The sequence below is a fragment of the Mesoplodon mirus genome, assembly GCF_964341445.2.
Source record: "Mesoplodon mirus genome assembly, chromosome: 7".
In the NCBI taxonomy this organism is placed as follows: domain Eukaryota; kingdom Metazoa; phylum Chordata; class Mammalia; order Artiodactyla; family Ziphiidae; genus Mesoplodon; species Mesoplodon mirus.
This window is the reverse complement of record NC_138983.1, coordinates 117498198-117517597: the sequence shown is the minus strand read 5'-3', so window position 1 is coordinate 117517597 and position 19400 is coordinate 117498198. Positions and strand designations below refer to the sequence as shown.

The following is a 19400-nucleotide window of genomic DNA, read 5'->3' as shown; positions in this document are numbered from 1 at the left end:
ATTACCCACTCCCCCTATTTCATAGCTCTGTTTCTAAGGATAAATGGATCTATTAATGGCAGCATTCTTAAAGTTCCTTAAAAGGAACTGAGGGTCATATAATTTTCATTGTCCCTGGGACCATATTATAAGCAAGATATCTCTTTTTGTCATGCTAACCTAAAGAAGTTGGATCTTACATGAGAATCTCTTTTGAATCTCAGTGTTAGAGATGACAATTCTGATAATTCTACAGAGGGTTAAGGAGGGTTTAAATTCTACTGTGGCTATAGTATGAGCTGAGGAGGAGAACAGAGGTACAAACTCTTTAAAATCCTATCAGACTTCCCTGAGGAGGAATTATTGACCCCAAGTTCAGTCGTTCTCCAATAAATCTGGCTCTCCTATGCCTATTTCCTACTGACTAAGTGTCTTTCCATGTAGAGAGACAAATGTGTTACCTGTGCTGAATGTCTACGGGTGTCACCAAAGTGAAGGAAAAAGAGACATACAAAGGAAACGTTCAAAGAAATTAGCTCATACTAGTTAGTTTGGGACTAATAGCCACCTTCTAATTGGTATAACCAGTCCTATACAAACTCATATCTGAAAATGTTAAATTAATATCCAGAGAATAACCTACTGGCAGAGTGAGGATGACCAAGAGGCTGCAACACTAGCTGTCATACAATTATTGAGCAGAAGCCAGAAACAGTGCACCAAATAAAACCTGTGAACAAGCCAGGAGGATCCTCTAAAGCTAACATCACAAAATCTTAGCATTCGGTCATGTCCATGAGAGGCAAAGAAAAAAAGATGTAGCAGAATTGGAACAATATAGGAAGATAGAATTGGTGTTATTATTATACACAGCAGAAGCAATTACTACTGTCAAAATTCTAGTGTACGTGAATTTACTTGTGAATACCTCTTCTTATCCAAAACAATGTGGTTTTAGTTTACATATATCTTTATTCATTGCCACTGAGGTAATTTCAAGAGAGAAGGGAAAATTAGAGTATAAATAGAAATTTCACATGTAGACTATTACTTGTAACTTACCCTAAATCCTACCTTCTAGTCCAGAAATGGAAAACAGGTTTTATCTTGTGTACCAATCCCAATTGATTGATGGGCCCTGTTTGAGAAGGACTGCTAGGACTAAATGGAAAGGAATACAGACAAAGCCTATCCCTGGATGAGGGATGGGGCAATTAAGCACTAGTAATACATTCTGCCATCCTGGGTCTAGTCCACTGGTTCTCAACTGTGAGAGATTTTGCTCCCCAAAGGATACCTGGCAATGTCTGAAGATACTTCTGGTTATCCCAACTGGGGAGATGCTAGTGGTAGAGGATGATGCTAAACAGTCTACAACCACCTCAAACTCTACAAAACAAAAAATCATCTGGGCCAGAATGCCAATAATGCTGAGGTAGGGAAACCATGGTCCAGTCAAATCTATCCTATGGTTAGGTCTTGGATCAGGTCTTCAGCCAAATAACATTAAACTTGTCTTGAGGTAGTTTTCCTGGGCTACCTCTCCTAGTGCCATAGTAATTCTATATAACTTGTCTGAAGGATTAGAACCAGAGGATCAATTTGATTCAGGAAGATCACACTGACCTGCCCCTAACTTGTATTGTGATCACAGACAAACTATTTTATCCCTCGAAGCCGTGGCTTTTTCATCTATAAGAGGAGGGGGCTGGACTAGATAATCACTGTGCTCATACAAAGACAAAACTGCCAGGAAGCCCCTAAATGCACTAAAGGAATAAAGCTCTTGTTGATATTCTTTTCAACAACAAGATATTCTTCTTCAGCCTAAGACAAGTTTATCAATTCCTTTCAATCTCTGCTAATGTAGTTATCAGTTATGCCTTAACTTAAAACTATTTTAATTTTCATGTAATGCTTAAATATTTCCCATCTGAACGCTTGTCACTGAGTTAAGATGCTTTGGCATCTCTCAAGGTATTACTACCATCTTGTGCATCAGCATTACACTATCGGAACTTGGCTTCTTCCAGTTCTCCAACCATCTATTCTGGCATCTTTGGTATCATTTAAGCTATTAGGACCAATTATATAGTTGCTTATCATTATGTTTCTCTCTTTTACTCTATAAATCTCCTTCATCAATCTATTAATCAATACAAGTATTTCAGGGTCTTTTTCTGTGCCTATGACATTAATGCTGGGGAGATGAGTAAAGGCTGGAGCTGAAAGTATTGGTATAAAAAGACAGATTTTCTAGCTACAAAGCATTTACAAGCTCATTAAGAGGATGAAACATGAAACTATTTGAGAACAAGTCATATTAACTAGGTGGTAGCAGGGAAACGTCACTATGAGGGTAAGAGATGCCAAAAGAATGAAATGAAATGTCTGCTGTACGTAGATTAAGGACGACCCAGAAACTATCATGAAAAATGTTAGAAAAAAATCCTTATGAATCAGATACAGAAGGATTGCTGACATCTTACCAGTGATTTCAAAGGTTGGCTCTCTATGTTTTAAAGGTATGTTAGACAGACGTGGAAAATATGGCCAAATAACAAACTGTAAGAATTAAAGTTCCCTTCAGAAAGTAAAATTACACAGAGCATTTGGAAGTTAATGATATAAAGTTATACGTGTTAAGTTACATCACATCTATCAAAATGAAGATCCCAAAAACTACTCTGAAACAGGGACATTTATATAAGAATAAAAAGGGCAACAAACAACCATACTGACAGTTCATCAAGGTCTGGACATGTGTACCAAGAAACTTTCTGAAGTAGAATATGCATATTTACTCTTAGAGGTCAATTTCTAAAGATTAGAATTATGCCCTGGACCTAAATTTTTAACCCTTATCATTTAAATATGTTTTCTAAATCCTAATAAATTATTTTCACCTGTGGTGCTTCTTGTGGTAGTAAAGTTATTATGTCCATTACCTAGTTGTCCAATAGCAAATGTCTCAAGTTTCTGACATCACATGGGAAGACTGCATTTTGGATAAGTCATTTTCACTATTATAAAATAATACTATGTTTAAATGAGCACAATATTAAAATGAAGAGTAACTCTGAAATGATCTCTCTATAGCATTTTTCCCTTAAGGGGATAATCTTTTTGAGACCTTTTCATAATGCTCTTAGTTAAAACTGGATTATAGCTCTCTGTGGCCTATTTTTTCAACTCCAAACTTTTCAGACTAGCACTTGAGGGGTTCCAACAAGCTTCCTCTCCCCTTCAACCATATTAACTTCATCCATTATTAGTACCTCCCCCTTGTGCCTAAATAGGCTCATTGATTTAGTTCAATCATGAACCATGCAGTTCAATATTCTCAACTTTTAAATCAACAGAATCTCAATTTAATCTAATACATAGTACTCTGAAAACAAGTGCTGAGCAAGTCATTCAATTCATTACATTTCATCTATTTTTGGCATGGCAGCAAGTAAGTCCACATTAAAATGAACAGATTCTAATTTGAGAGAATTTGTCAAAGGCTGTTTATGTACAAGTTTCCATTATTTTATGTGTTTCTTACTTAATTTTACATCAAAGAATTGAAAGTATAACTGCCCTTTTAAAAAATTCAGAAATAATTTTTAACAACAATCTCAACAGTGAATCAAAATAAAATCTTACCTCTGTTTTCACTAAATATACCCTAGTGCATCAAATACTTAAGCATAAAAGATTCAGAAAGAGAGAGACAAGAAGAGAATAGACCAAGAAAAAGATACAACTCTCATATAACCCATAGATCTGTTAACAGGAATTAACAGAAACAGTAGAAGGGCCCCTAAAATGACGAGAAGAGCATGAGATGTTTGTCTCCACACATCTTTTGAAGTTATTAAAAGGAGAAGACCCATATTCTTAATGCCACCAATGGTAGAAACATACCTAATTTTATTTTCCATATCTTCATTATCTGATTCTTCGGAGCTTCTGTACTTATCTGGATCTGGAAGTGTGCTTGGGTCAAATCCATCATTATCATCATTACTCCAATCCAGAAAGGCTTCTTCTTCATCTTTAGCCTAAGAAAACGCAAGGGAAATTGTGGTTTAAGAAAACAGCTCATAAATAATCAGGTCTTATTTCTAGCCCCAAATAAATACCCCTAACTGAGATCCTCAAATTAGAAGCCTTTTATTCTGGCAAAAGCCTCTATGTGACTTTCAGAACCATAATCATTTGCACTGAGAAAGAAAACCCATGTCATTTCAAAAGTAAAACAAAATATGGTTCAAAAAGTAAATCACTACTAAGTCCCTTAAACACAATATGGGACAAATTTGACAGTTTAATTACTTCCATGTAACTCAACTATCAAAGAAATAAAATGTAAAATAAATTTGTTTTAGTGTTCCTGTCCACTACACAAGTTTCAAAACTACCAAAAATATTAGGTAAAAATGTAAAAGGCCAGAAGAGAGAGTACAGAAATATCTGTCTGATAATTTTTTGACTGCAATAAGTCTTAAAACAACAATCAGATCTGTATAAGCTCATTAATAGTGAGGGGCCTTCTAAATTCGAATTAAGTACACAGTCACTAAGAACAATTTAAAAATAAGATGGAATACCAAGAAACAGAAAGTTGGGAACTATCCAGTTTCATGTAGGGAGGTATTTAGGCTTTTTTACTTTTGTTTTGTGAGGGTTTATTTTTGTCAAAGAACTAAGTAATGCAATGTTAAAATAAATTTACTACACATTTATGTAATGAACATCCCTTATAACAAGTTTATTTCTGGCAGATTGGTTTTGTCACCTGGTAGGTAAGAAATACAAACAAACATTGTCACACGCATTTAACAGATTATAAGCAGTAAGCAGGACTAAAAAACAATTCTGGATGAATTTCTCTTAGTTACCCACTTTATAATTCGTTTTCACACCATATGAGACAAACTTCAATGATTCTTTGATTTCAAATCATTAATGCTGTTTCCCAGAAACTGAATAACAACTCAACATAGCATAGCAATTGACTGTGCAGCCCTCTACTGAAGTCTGCTTACACTCTTTGTACAGCTCCCCTTGATAACCTCTAAACATAGCCAAAGAAGGAAGAAGTAAAGAAAGTAAGGATTAGTCACTACTGCAAAAGTCCTTTATTGCTTTCTTGGTAAAATTCCTTGCTAAAAATAAAAGGTCTGGAAACAAATATCAGAAGGGAAGAAGAAAAGGCCGCCACCAGAGGCAGTAAGCAGTACAACTCAACAGCATACTACTATACGGTCCACTTGAAAATAATCAAGGATGTCAACAAAAACTGAATGTCATCATATACTGAAGAACACTAATCTCCCAGGCTACAAGATATTTCCAATTTTCCAGTCTGGTGCTCTCAAAGGAATCTGTTATCTAAAGGTGGAGCCAGAGAATTACCAAAGTAATTCTCAAGCTTTTTTGGTCCCATGGTACCTTTACATTTAAATACATGAAGGACTCCAAAGAGCTCCTGTTAAGGTGGATTATGTCCTTTGCCATTTAATGTATCAGAAGTTGAAACTCAGAATTTTTAAAAAATTCATGAATTTAAAAGTAATAATAAACTCTACATTATTATATATTAACATATATGGTAACATAAATAGTGTTTTTATGAAAATAGCTACTATTTCCAAAACAAAAGGACTCTGTTTTACATTTTTACAAATTTCTTTAATGTCTGGCTCAGAAGAAGATATCTTGATGCTCATATCTACTTTTGCATTCAATGCATTGTTCTGGTTGAAATATACGAAGAAAATCCAGTCTCTCAGAGATAGGTAGTTGGGAAAGGGAGAAGTAATTTAACAGACTTTGCAGAGAAGTGCAGTTACTCTCCTTTGATACAATAAACATTGATGAGTGGAAGTTTCTTAAAAAGTAGTTACAATGTGGAATCTGAAGCCATTATCAATAAACTTTCTGTACTCTGTTAACATTAAAATCCATTGGTCTACTTTGCACTTTGAATGGATCTTTTACCAGTGAATGATTTCATAACACTGTGCACCGGTCATGTGGAAAATACTGGTTCACTAAATTATGCATATCTTCCTTATGTGGATCTTCAAACATTAACACATCTCATTATATTTTTTAAAATCATATTTCTTAATATCATGGTCAATATCATTTTAAATGTCTTTCAAAGTATTGGGAAGCTACTGGTAGATATAAGTTTTCTAAAATTCTAATTTTTTCTTAGAAGCTTGAATTTTTTCAATAGCGAGAAATAATTTCAGTTTTTTCTTTGAAGTGTAGTAATAAGTGTCATTTTCCTCTGGCTGCTTTCAAAATTTTCTCTTTATCATATAGCAGTTAGACTATGATGTGTCTAAGAATGGTTTTCCTTGTATTCGTCTTTCTTGGGGCTCTGCAAGCTTCTTGGATCTATCAATGCTTGAGAAGTAAATTTGGGAAGTCTTTGGCTATGATTTCTTCAAATATTTTTATGGCTCTTTCTTACCATTCCTTCCATGATTGCAAGAACATGTATAATGGACTACTTCACAGTTCTCTTGGTTTTGTTCATTTTTCTTCAATCTTTTTTCTTTCTGTTCTTTGCACAGGGTTATTTCTACTGGGTCCTCGGGTTTGCTGTTGCTTTCTTCTGACAATTCCAAACTGTTTTTCAGCCTGCCTGGCAAAAATTTTACAGTAATTGTGCTTTCAGGCAGGTCTAATACCACACTTGTTTTTGTTTTGTTTAAATATAGTTTCCATTGCTCTGGGGAGGCTACCTATCTGTTTATTTACATACCTATAATTTTCTTTTAATTCTTTTAACATACTTAAAATAGCTACATTGAAATCTATGTTAAATTCAAATCTGGGCTAACAAGAGTTTCTATTGACTACTTTTTCCTGGCCATGGATCACAATTTACTGCTTCACTACATGTTTCATATTTTTTGTAGAAAACTAGACACTTTAGATAATATATTATAGAAAAACTGAATTCTGTTAGGTTTTTCTGAGGATTATTAGATTTCTATTCTAATAGACAATTACCTTGCCTGGATTCAAACTGCAAATTCTCTCTAACCCATGGTACTCAGCTACTTATATCTCATCTCTGTTTTGTTCTTATGGCTTCCAACTGCTGTTTTTTTAGCCTGGTTTCCTATGAGTCTACCCTCAGCCTGTGAAATGTGACACTCAGCCAAGGATTTAGGCAGAGTTGGGCTCCCCTCTCTGTGATTTCCTTGCTTCTTGGGTTTCCCCCTAATCTCCAGTTGCTCTGTTGGCTCTGAGATCTGTACTCTGATATGTCAAGCAGAATACTTCAATTAATTGTATTTTAACACCTAGAATCATTTAATATTCTCCTTTAACCTTTACTATAAAGCAAGTGGCCTTCACAAAATAAGTACAATATAATACAAAATAAATTAGAAAGTGAGTTAGTATGAACACCTTAACTCAATATTCCACTGTACATGTTTATCTATTTGAAGGAAAATACAAATTTAAAGTGATGAAAACTTACTTTTAAATGGATAAAACATTATCTGGATTTGTATTACTATGACTCTCTTGTAATTGACAACATTCAGGTCTTGCTATTTCCTGATCTATAAGATGATCCCACTGTTGATGCCATACCATATTGTCTGTGCTGCATTATACTCCTCAATTCATGACAATGACAAATAAATTTAAGTTGGCAATCACTCCTTTCAGAAACACAATTTCAACCTACTAAAGCTGTAGAGATGATGGAGAAAGACATTTTCATATTGATCTTTTTTGTCTTTTAGTTCATTCTTTGAAGGGTTAGAAACATATAACTATAAAAATGTATAATATCTATATTAAAAAGTATAATGTGCCTCTATTAATGCCTTTAATCTATTAAAAATTTAAAAAACACTATCATCTACAACAAACACAAAGCATAAATAAAAATCACTAAGAGGGTATTGCCATAATGAAAACATTCTGGAGAAAAGTACTGAGTTTATCGTTCTGGCAAGGTCTAGTTTAGAAGTATGCTCTTTCTAGTTAGATAAGGTGGTAAAGAAAATGGACACTGGACATCTTAGCTGCTCTGTCTCTCTCTATCCTTGTGATTTCATGAACCATTTAAAAGCTAATTTATAAATATGGCACCATCCTCACTTTTATCTCTCTCTGGACTCATTTTCATGAGAGACAGCACAAATACTATGATATACCTATCACCTTCCAAATGATTGTGACATATCAGTGTGTTAGAACATCATGGCTGGAAACTCACTGCTCTAAGTAAAAGGGAACCATTTAAGTATTTTAGCAGAAGACTAAACTTGTATCTTACAGATGCTGCACCCTGGCAGCAATGGGAAGGGTGGTTGGAGGGTATAAGATTTGAAGGTAGGATATCAGTTTAAAAACTACAATAATCCAGGTGAGGAAAGGGATTCAATGAAGGAAGTGGCAGTGGAGATGGAAGTGGGGAACAGGTATGAGAGATGTTAAGGAGGGAGAACCAACTAGAGTCTGTGGACTACATGGGTATATGGTACATTTCAGAGAATCATTATGTTCACAAGCATAGTTGTACATGATAAACATGGTCTAAGAAAGTTTAATAAGTATTATGAAGACGCTTTACAAAAATGCCTTCCTTCAATAAGTTTTTATTAAGGAGACATGTGACAGACATACTACTAGGTACTGGGGATATAGCAGTGAATAAGACAGAGTCCCTGCCCTGATGATAAAATGAACTGTTCTAGGATAGTTATCCACATAAGCACTAAAATGAAAGCCATGTTCTTCTATTTCTGCGGAGCAGCCACTAACGAATGAATCGACTCCACTAGCCCTGCTAAATGCTTAACATCTGGTAGAATGCAGCCTTCAACTTATGGATCCTGGCTGTCAACATGCCTCTTTCTCTTCAGGTACTTCCAGATTGGAAGCTGCAACCACTCCTCCCTCACTGACTAATTATTCTCTCATTTTTCTCTACTCTCCCAGTCCTATGGTCACACCCACACTCCTGTCTTAAGGCTCTGAGAAATTTTAGAAAAAAAGTAGTTCATATACACTAAGAGATCAGGGTCACCTCTATGAACTGGCTGTTCCTGAAATACAGTTTCAGAACCTCTGAGAAAAATATTTCACCGAAAATAGGAATACTTTTCCTAAAATACACACTTGGAAGACTCAGTTATTAAGTAGGGCAGATGAAAATATCCAAAAAAGAAATGTAACCCAACTAGCTTATATTTTGCTTTCAGTTTTGATGATGAGAAGAAATACAGATGAGAAGTGGCATTCTTCTACAACAAATTTATGAAGTGCTCTGACATACATTATCTTACTTCATCTTCAAACTCTATGAAGTAGGAAGAAAAAGAATTATTGTTCCCGTTTTCAAAATTGAGAAAATGTAAGTCAGATGACTAAATAGCTTAACAAGGTCACACAAATATGTACATATGCTAGGTTTTCTCCTACATCATCCTGAATCTCAACTTTCACCATTAAAGCTTTGAATTTGCTACTTGTACAATTATTTCTTCACAATCAATAATATTTTATAAGCTTCATAAAACATATGGGGGTGGGCCTCCCTGGTGGCGCAGTGGTTGAGAGTCCGCCTGCCGATGCAGGGGATACGGGTTCGTGCCCCGGTCTGGGAGGATCCCATGTGCCGCGGAGCGGCTGGGCCCGTGAGCCATGGCCGCTGAGCCTGCGCGTCCGGGGCCTGTGCTCCGCAACGGGAGAGGCCACAACAGTGAGAGGCCCGCGTACGGGGGAAAAAAAAAAAAAAAAAAAAAAAAAAACAAAAAACATATGGGGGTGCTTTCTGTGTCACCTTGTATGTGACCATCCCTACTTTCATGACCCTTGCTCCCAAGCCTCTCTTCTCTGTTGTGTGGAATATTGTACCAGCTTCCTAATGAGTCTCCCTGCAACCATTCTTCTTCTGATCACTCCAATTCTCTGTGTTGTCATTAGAATTTTTTTTTAATAAGTTTCAAATCTGATCATGTCTATCACCTGCTTACAAGCTTTGAAGCCACACTTTCAGATCCTGGAACAAGTCAAGCCCCTTCCCACCTCAGAGTCTGCATTACTGCTACTTCTCTACTGGAATCTTCTTCTACTTCCTTTTGCCTGGTGTGTAGTGTTTTCTGACACCAAACATGTGGTTTCTCTTCAACACTAAGTCTTCAAAGTCAAATGAGTGTCTATCAATTCAATTTAATTCCGACACTATGCAGAGTTAGCATAGACCCCAGGGGTAAAGGGCTCAGTCCCACAAGACTCCATACTCCAGATGCCAGCTGCAAAATGCAGTCGCCAAGCTACTTGCCATTCTACCTGGCCGACTACAAATTCAGGGATTCTCACGACCCCCTCCTCAGGTTTGATAATTCTCTAGAACTCAGGAAAGTGCTTTACTTATGATTACCAGTTTATTTATTTAGAGGGTATAACTTAGGAACAGCCAGATGGAAGAGATGCACAGGACGAGGTATGCAGTGGGGATGGGGTGCAGAGCTTCCATGTCTTCTACAGGAGGGTCACCTTCCCAGCACATCAACACATTCACCAATCTGGAAGGTCTCAGAATCTTGTTGTTCAAGAGTTCTTATAACTCAATTTCCAGGCCCAACCTCCTCCCAGGAAGGGGGATGGGGCTAATCACACGCTTAGTCTTTCTGGTGACCAGTCCCCACCCTGAAGCTATCTAGACATCCCACCCGGAGTCAACTCATTAGCATAAATTCAAGTGTGTTGAACAGGGCCTTCTTATGAACAACGAAACACTTCCATCACTCAGGAAATTCCATAGGTTAAAACCTCTGACTTCATTGTCAGGAACCAGGGACAAAGACCAAATATATATTCTTATTATACCAAACCTGGTTAACTTCAAGTAATCAGGTCTCAGATTAAACATTTCTAAACATCACTCCCTCAGTAAAACATCCTGTAGATTTCTCTTCAGTGCTATACCTAGAATGAACTCATTATTTGTTTAATGTCTGCATCCTTTCCTAGGCAGTAAGTTTCATGAGAGTAGGGGCCAGGTCCTGTTATCATTATTGAAATAGATTTCTAGGGCTAAGATGGAGCTGTTCCTGCCTGGGGTGCCACATCAGCAAACCAAAACTTAGACAACTTCCATGTCCCTATAAATGTCCACTTGACCAGAAATGCTGTATGTCCTGTCAGCCAATTCCCAAACGCCAAGCCAACCCTGGGTCTTCTCACTCCAAACAAGGTTGATTAATGTGGCCCCAATCAATCAGATATCTTCAATTTTTCTCTTCTTTGCTCTTTATCCTATAAAAGCCTCCTGTCTTCTGCCCCATTTTGCAGTTCTCCAAAAGGAAACTGTCCACTTCACGAAATGTTAAAGTCTGTATCACCTAAACTATCTTCTTTAAACATTTTTTAACATTGCTCACTACTGTAGTAATAAAGCATAGAGCAGGTTCTCAATATTTGATAAATATTTAATGTGAAAATATTAAAGTGGAATACAATACTATTAAATATTTATTATTATTTATTAAATACTGAGTATAAAAAATAAAAAATATATAAGTACTTATTATTGATAAGGGTTTAACACTAGAAATCCGATCATATGAAATTTAGATCTGATCATAAGATTTTTATTAATAACTGTCAACCACTTAATTTCCATCTCAGATTTCTCAAGTATAAAATTTACAGTATTTAGGTTTAAGGAAGCTTGTAAAGATTTTAATTAATTGCAGATGCTTGGAAAATATGCAATCAGCACCTTAATGGGAAAACAAATGAGTAGTCAGTAAAGAAAAATGAAATGTGCAATACACCTATAAAATAACAAATTAGTTATGTTTAAAATTCCCTCTAGAGAAACATGCAAGAAAACTTCATGTAAGAGTCTGTATACACACTGAGGGTTTATACATACACAAAGAATCTACTTATTTCTATACATATGGACTTATGTATGATCAAATTCATGACCATTACATGAATTTGAATTTCATTCAAAAAATATAGAAACCTCAAGCACTCCCTTCAGCTTGAATTTGCTGAGTGCTTAGTATATTTAGCCCATAATGGGTATGCAAAAATTAATGAGTTAGGGTCTTACTTCTGAGAAGTTTAAAACTTTAGAATATTGTATAAAATTCCTCTGGTAGACAGGCAACAGAATATATCTTGTATACCTCATTTTTTCTCTAAAAGAGGTATAAATGTATGCTTAAATATGCTTCTACACATGCTATGTTTCCCTTATCTCTTTTTCTTTCTGAGAACATTCACAACTACAGCAAAAGCAAAAACAAAAATGAAATTCTAATGTTAAAATTGAGTGAGCACAAAATGTCTCAATAAGAAGTGTAACTGGGACTTCCCTGGCAGTCCAGTGGTTAAGACTTCGCCTTCCAACGAAGGGCATGCAGGTTTGATCCCTGCTAGGGGAGCTAAGATCCCACATGGCCTGCAGCCAAAAAACCAAAAACATAAAACAGAAGCAATACTGTAACAAATTCAATAAAGACTTTTAAAATGGTCCACATCAAAAAAAAAAAAAAAAAAGACCGATTAAGCAAACTCTATAAATCAGGGGTCCCCAACCCCTGGTTGGTGGACTGGTGGTGGTCCGTGGCCTGTTAGGAACTAGGCTGCACAGCAGGAGGCGAGCGGCGGGAGAGCAAGGAAAGCTTCATTGGCCGCTCCCCATTGCTCGCATTACCGCCTGACCCCCACCCCGTGGAAAAACTGTCTTCTGCGAAACCGGTCCCTGGTGCCAAAAAGGTTGGGGACCGCTGCTATAAATTACAACATTAACTAAACAATAAATGATTCTTAAAAAAAAAAAAAGGGTAACACTCTTGAAGCTGTATTAAAATTAAAAACAAAGTTATATAACTCCAGAACATCTCTGAGAAATGGAGAGGAGGGTTGATGTGAAGTGAAGGAGAACAGATTATTTCCTTGTACTATACAGAAAGTAAAGGATCATCCCTTAGTGCCACAGTAAATTTTGTTACGCCAAAGACCTTAAATGTTTATAAAGTAAAAGGGAATGATACAATTTCAACCACTCTACTAAGGAATAGAGGTGGAAGCCACATTGCATGAAATGGATTAAGGAGTGAATGGGCATTCTTGCTGGTCAGTCAGTGTTTGTTAGTGAGGAAATCAATTCAGTCTAAATATAGAGAATTATCTTTACTGCCTTTCTGTTTACCATATAGCATTCATAGAAATAAGCTTTAAGAATTGTATTTAAATTTTAGTTATTTAATTCCACTTAGGATTTTTTTTTATGATTTTTTAAAATTTTATTTTTTTATTTTACTTATTTTTGGCTGCAGTGGGTCTTCGTTGCTGCGCGCAGGCTTTCTCTAGTTGTGGCGAGCGGGGGCTACTCCTCATTGCGGTGCGCGGGCTTCTCATTGTGGTGGCTTCTCTTGTTGCGGAGCACGGGCTCTAGGCACATGGGCTTCCGTAGTTGTGGCTCGCAGGCTCTAGAGTGCAGGCTCAGTAGTTGTGGCACACGGGCTTCTTTGCTCTGCGGCATGTGGGAACTTCCCGGACCAGGGCTCGATCCCGTGTCTCCTGCACTGGCAGGCAGATTCTTAACCACTGCGCCACCAGGGAAGCCCCCACTTAGGATTTTTAAAAAGGAACCTCCCCATATTGTATGAATTAAAAGCAGAATGTCAACTTTGGCACCTCAAAATTTCACAAGGAGGGGAAATTCCAAAATTCATGATAAACTATTTCTGATCCTGACAAAGAATATAAAGATTGTGAAGAAAAGAAAATTTTACAGAAAAATGAGGTATTCAAAATACATTCTGTTCTCACTAATAAAGCTTCAAAACAACTTTCTAAGAAAGCATTGGGAAGATAAAAAAATTCTGATTGCTATATACAGCCAACCATTTTCGATAGTTAGAGAGACTGATTTCTATTTACCCAAGCTATAAATCCCAGTTACAAACTTAGAGAAGAAATTATTGAAAACATTTTTATGAGTTATGAGCATAAAAAGATTAATGTTATTATTAAATGTGCCTGCTGAAAATGAGCATCTACCTACTAAGGTAAATGTGCAGAACTAAACCCAAGAGCAGCTGACAGAGCTGAGAAATTACTGTTCCTCCACCATAATGCTAAATTGTAATAGCCTGATTTCCCTTTCACTTTTTAATAATAATGTTATCATACTAATTAAAATATTTTTGAATATTTTCAGTTTATTTCTGTCTCCTAGAAATTTATTCCATAATGGTGACGTTTGGGTTTAGCTGAATACTGATTTAGTGATATAATACAACAGGACTAATAAAACAATGCATAGAAAAACAACTCAATGATGGCATCTAAACACTCTGGAGAGTGTATTACAAGCACTCTTACACCTCTTAAAACAGAGCCAATTAACTGTTCAAGCATTAGTACATTGGTCCCAGTATGCACTCTTTTTAATTACCCAGGTCGAAGCTTGCCTCTGTCAATCAGAGGATATATTCCAAACCTCGCTAAACATAAACTACAAATTACTTAAAATTCCATCTTTCTCTTATTTTGAAATTGACCAAAATAGTCATGATCTGAATTGTAGGCCAGTGAATAAATGCCAACTACAAATCCAAAGTTCTACAAAGTTTCTATATAGGAGAAGAAATTTCCACTTAAAAAAAAAAAAAAAAGGAAGACAGTAATCATTCAATATTCTTTACAGCAGTAAACAAGTCTTTTCTTCTTCAAAAATGGAAATGAATTATAAACTGCTCCCAAGTTCCCTTAAAATTCCACAATCACTACTTAATTGAAAAGTCACAGAGTTGTCCTTTATTGGAAGTTTTATTTCTTTTAATGACAAAGTATTTTACAAAAGAGTATGTCTAAATGAGCAAAACACCATTTTCCAAAATGTTCTACATTTTGAATCCTATTAACTTGTTATTTCCCCCATGACACTTTGGCAACCAAATAATTGAGTTTTCATTTTAAAAAACTAATAAACCACTGCTAAGATAAGTAGATCTGTCGGAGATAAATCTACTCCAGTAGTCAAGTTTTTACTCCATTTCAGGCTTCTATTTTCAAATTTAGTTGAAATGAATTACACATTAAAACTAGAAAAATCATGATCTGCAGCACATAATAAACAATGGCTTACAATCATGAAAAGATTAACTCTCATTTAAGTTGTTTAAATACATTTTTAAAAGTTTACAAAAGAATATCTTAAGTGCCTTATATTATAGAAAGGCTGAATTACCATCAATTTCCTACATCTTTGCCACCTTCACCTTAAAGGAAATAAAAATATACGATGAACTTTCAAGTTCACTTACTATTTCCTAATTCTTACCCTTCCTATCTATAAAACTTCTCAGCACCAACCTAGTACCTCCTCTGCTAAAACATGACGTGTAGTCACAGTGTATTATTATCCTCATGCTCTCACAAATTTTCTTTAACTAAGAAATCAACTAGCTTATGATTTTAATAGCCAAATTAAAATTTAAAATACAAAATTAAAGTTCCCTTGTGCAGTGAAAACTTTCAAATGCTGAAATTCTCTATTCTATTTCCTTACAGTTTGCCATACAGTCATTTATAAGTGAGTTTGAATAGAGGCACAATTAAGATAATCAATTTTCCATTCAGCAAGACAAAAGCAAAGAAATGTTTTGTTTACAAAGGAGAAACATACTTTGAGGAAATCACATCTAACTCATCCACTACATAAATCTGCATGAAATTTCTTACCTTCTATTACTTTCCCTCTTTGGAAAAAAATGGCTAATCTTGCATATCAATCTCTTTAATATTCTATTTAGCAATCAATGCTTCCCTGGTAAGAAACTAACAAAAAGCAATTTTTGTATATCATTTCAGATGTTGGGCTAAGATTAAATCACCTATCCATATATAATTATTTATAGATAGAGCTGAAACTACAATCTCTAGTGACCATATATCTGAAAGACAGTTTGTTTTGTGCAGCTTTCCAAAAGAATAAGGTAGGCAAATAAGCTAAGAAAAAAAAAGAAAACACAAACATTTTGGTGCATTTTCTAAAGGTTAAAGCAGTATAATTGGAAAGCCCATTATTTAAAGGTTAAATTTTAAAGATAAAAACAATGTCTAGAAGACAAATGTTTAATGAATGAACAAATGAATGAATGGATGAAAATTGTATTAAAATGTCACAGTTTACAGATAAGGAAATAGGATTAGATAATTTAAATATAGTCAGTGGTAGAGCCAGAACCCAAACCTTTGGGTTACAATACAAAATTAACCTAAAATCTTTCAAAAAAAGATAATTTAAACAAGTATCTCCCACCTTCATCCATAATCTGAACTACCAAGTCAGTGATGTTAATAATAATCTTCAAATCAACATAAATCCTAAACAATCACTATACAAGAAGCATTATACAAATTTATGAACTCTCATGTGCACTTTGTCTTTTCCTTCCTTTCTTCAGCAAGTATTTATAGATTATTTACATAAGCCAGTTTAGTGAATGAAAGACTTCTAAATTGTAAAGCATCTGCTCATAGAGTTACTTTATTTGTGTGCACACACATATACAAATCTAAAAGAACAGAGAAGATTTCACAGAAAAGATTCAAAATAGTCTTGAGAATGAGTCAGAATTTATAGGACAAAGGGAAAGAGAGAGGGGCAGGAAACAACAGGGAGGTTTCAGGACCATGAAGGATGGGACAACAGTGGGTGCCAAAGCTAGAAAAGTAGACAAGGGCCAGCTTGGGAAGGGCCTTGAACGTATGCTAAGGAAATCTGGACTTAATTCTATGGGCCCAACACTATTAACATTTTTTTAAATAGGCTTTTTTTTTAAACCATTAAAAAAAATGCCTAGATTCCTCCATCCTCATTTCCCCCCATAATGATAGTAATTGTTATTTTTGAGAATATATGCAATGACCAAAATTACTATAAATTGAGACCCTTTTAAAATGTATATTTTTACTAATGCTAATAGCAACTATATGCATGTTCAAATTAGTAGATCATATGTATGAGAATTATTCAGTTCAGGGTTTTTAATTGAGGTATTTTTTTTTAAATGCTGGCTGCACAGGCATTACTACAGGATGATGCAAATGAAGGTGACATCAACAGATGAGGTTAAAAATATAAAATTTCAAAATATATATATATATATAAAATTTCTTTAAAGGCAAAGGAAATGTAACCACATCTGTTCTGACTACTACAGAAAGCACCAGATGAGGCAGCATACTCCCAGATACAGATGCAGGCTTCCCAGGCCTCCAAAGGTCTGTCTGGAGACATGCAGAAGACACTGGTAACATGTGAACAGATTGCAGATACTGCCAGGTATAAGAACCATATCTTTGCTAATTTTATAGGGTTTTTTATATCATCCTGGTAACTCTTCACCTCTCTGCCCCATACCCTCCCTCAAAATGTTCTGGAAATTTCTGGCTCCATACCTGCTGTTCACCAAATTCAAGTAAATAGTAGCATAATCTTGGGCATAAATTACTGCAACACTGGGTGATTAGAATTGTATAGTTGTAGAATGCTTTAGTAGACAGGTTTTGGAGCCTACCTGAGTTTCATTCCAGAGCCACAGTATGAAGTATAAGGTCAGGAGTAATGACATTATGAAGGGGACTGATTCCCAGTTGTGCTTTGAGGTAAGAAAGTTCAGAATTGTAACACTTTTCTTCAAAGCCTACTTTTCCTCTGCAGAGTGGTTAAACTATCCACACAGCCATATATCTGAAAAGGTCCACAATGGAAAGCTCCAAATATTAAAGCCATGCTTTTTGCAAATACAAGCATTGACTAGATAGACAGACTTACTTACCTGCCAGTCATTCCTGACTTTACTGCCTACATTATAATCTCGGCCTTGTGCAGGCTCCTGTGAAGGATGCAGAAGGAGAATGAAACAGGATGCCTGAAGAATGCTGGTGGCACAGGCACCAGTATAGGATGTTGATGTGAATAAAGGGAGCCACCAACAGACAAGCTTAGAAATATAAAAATTTCTCAGAATACTTAAAAATCTCAAGAAAGCTGGCCGAAAACATAATTCCTGATCACCACAAAAGATGGGTGATAAAGAGTTGACACTGTTGTACAGTGAGTATAACTGCTACAGAAGTCAAAGAAGGAATTCCAAGAGGGCTGGAACACACAGGGAAGGCTTCATGGAAGATGGGAAATGGATATGAGACTGAACTTTGAATAATGGGAGGATATCAGAAAGATAAGTGAACACACACACATACACGGAAATGTCACTAAACATGGGCACAGTTGGGAGAAGGCTCAAGTAGAGAGGATGCATGTTGGAGGGGACGGCAGAACAGGTGATATCTAGCAGTTCAGAGCTAAACCTTAACCTTAGTTACAGCAGGTATAAGCTGTGCATCTAAGTTTTCGTCCCCAGTGTCACCTTCTGGGCTCTTTATTTCTGTATTTCCAAGGTTCCTCATTTCTAAATATATTTATCCATTATTTTATCATAAGTATTCTCATGGGCTTCCCCAATCCTCTGTGGAATGGAACTTGGTATAATAAACAAATTTGGGATGGAATTGTAGGGTAAGGTCAGACTATGGAGAATCTGGAATGTTGAAAGAGTAGTTTAATGAATGAGGACGTCTACATGGGTTCTTAAACAGAGAAGTGGCATTTTTTAAAAAATGTGGTATTTGAAAAATTCATTCTAGCAATAAGCATCATGCTGAAGCAATTAAAAAATTAAAAAAAAAATTTTTTTTTTAAAAAGGGGCAGGAGTAGGCAAGGGTGTTGCAGTGCTACGGGTACCAGGCGACAATCAGAAGACACTGAGAACAAAGCAGCAGCTCCAGAAGAGCTGAGGGCATTTGCAACATATTGTCCTCAGATCCTACACAGGCTGCAGTTGTCATTCCCGACAAGCCACTCGTAGGTGGAATGGACAGTGTCTCTCTCAGCTGCGGTTTATCATAGTGATATGGATTGATAGCTCCTGAACTGATGTCCTATTTCTATCAAATTATATTTAACCTTGTAGAGGACACAGTAAATTTACCAAATACTCAGAATAGTGAAATTCTCAAGGAAGGAATTTCTTTAAGGCAGCCATGCATCTATACTTTAGCAAATATTTAAGATCTATTGGTCTGTTCTGTACTGTACTGTACTGTACTGTCTGATCCTATGTCAAGTTTCATATATTTTTATCTTTTTAAGGAGATTCATCTTTTTGAAAATCTCTGCTACAAAAGAAATAACACTGCTATTCCTTAACCTATTTAATTATTGAAAACTTCTATTTACTTAAGATTTGGTATGTTATACATAGAATTTTCTTTATAATGCCTCAAAATGTCAGAACGATCACTTATGTTTACGATGTGCCTATACAAACCAAACAAGAAAAAAAAT

At 35.7% G+C, this 19400-nt stretch overlaps 1 protein-coding gene across 1 annotated transcript in view; it reads right to left on the bottom strand.

Annotated features, from left to right (window-relative positions):
• The window catches only part of DDX10 (DEAD-box helicase 10), a 284143-nt gene that overhangs the window by 25998 nt on the left and 238745 nt on the right, over nt 1-19400 (bottom strand). Inside the window, exon 17 of the mRNA XM_082628714.1 lies at nt 3892-4028. Coding sequence (XP_082484840.1) covers nt 3892-4028 — 137 coding nt within the window. The remainder of the gene's footprint in view (nt 1-3891; nt 4029-19400) is intronic.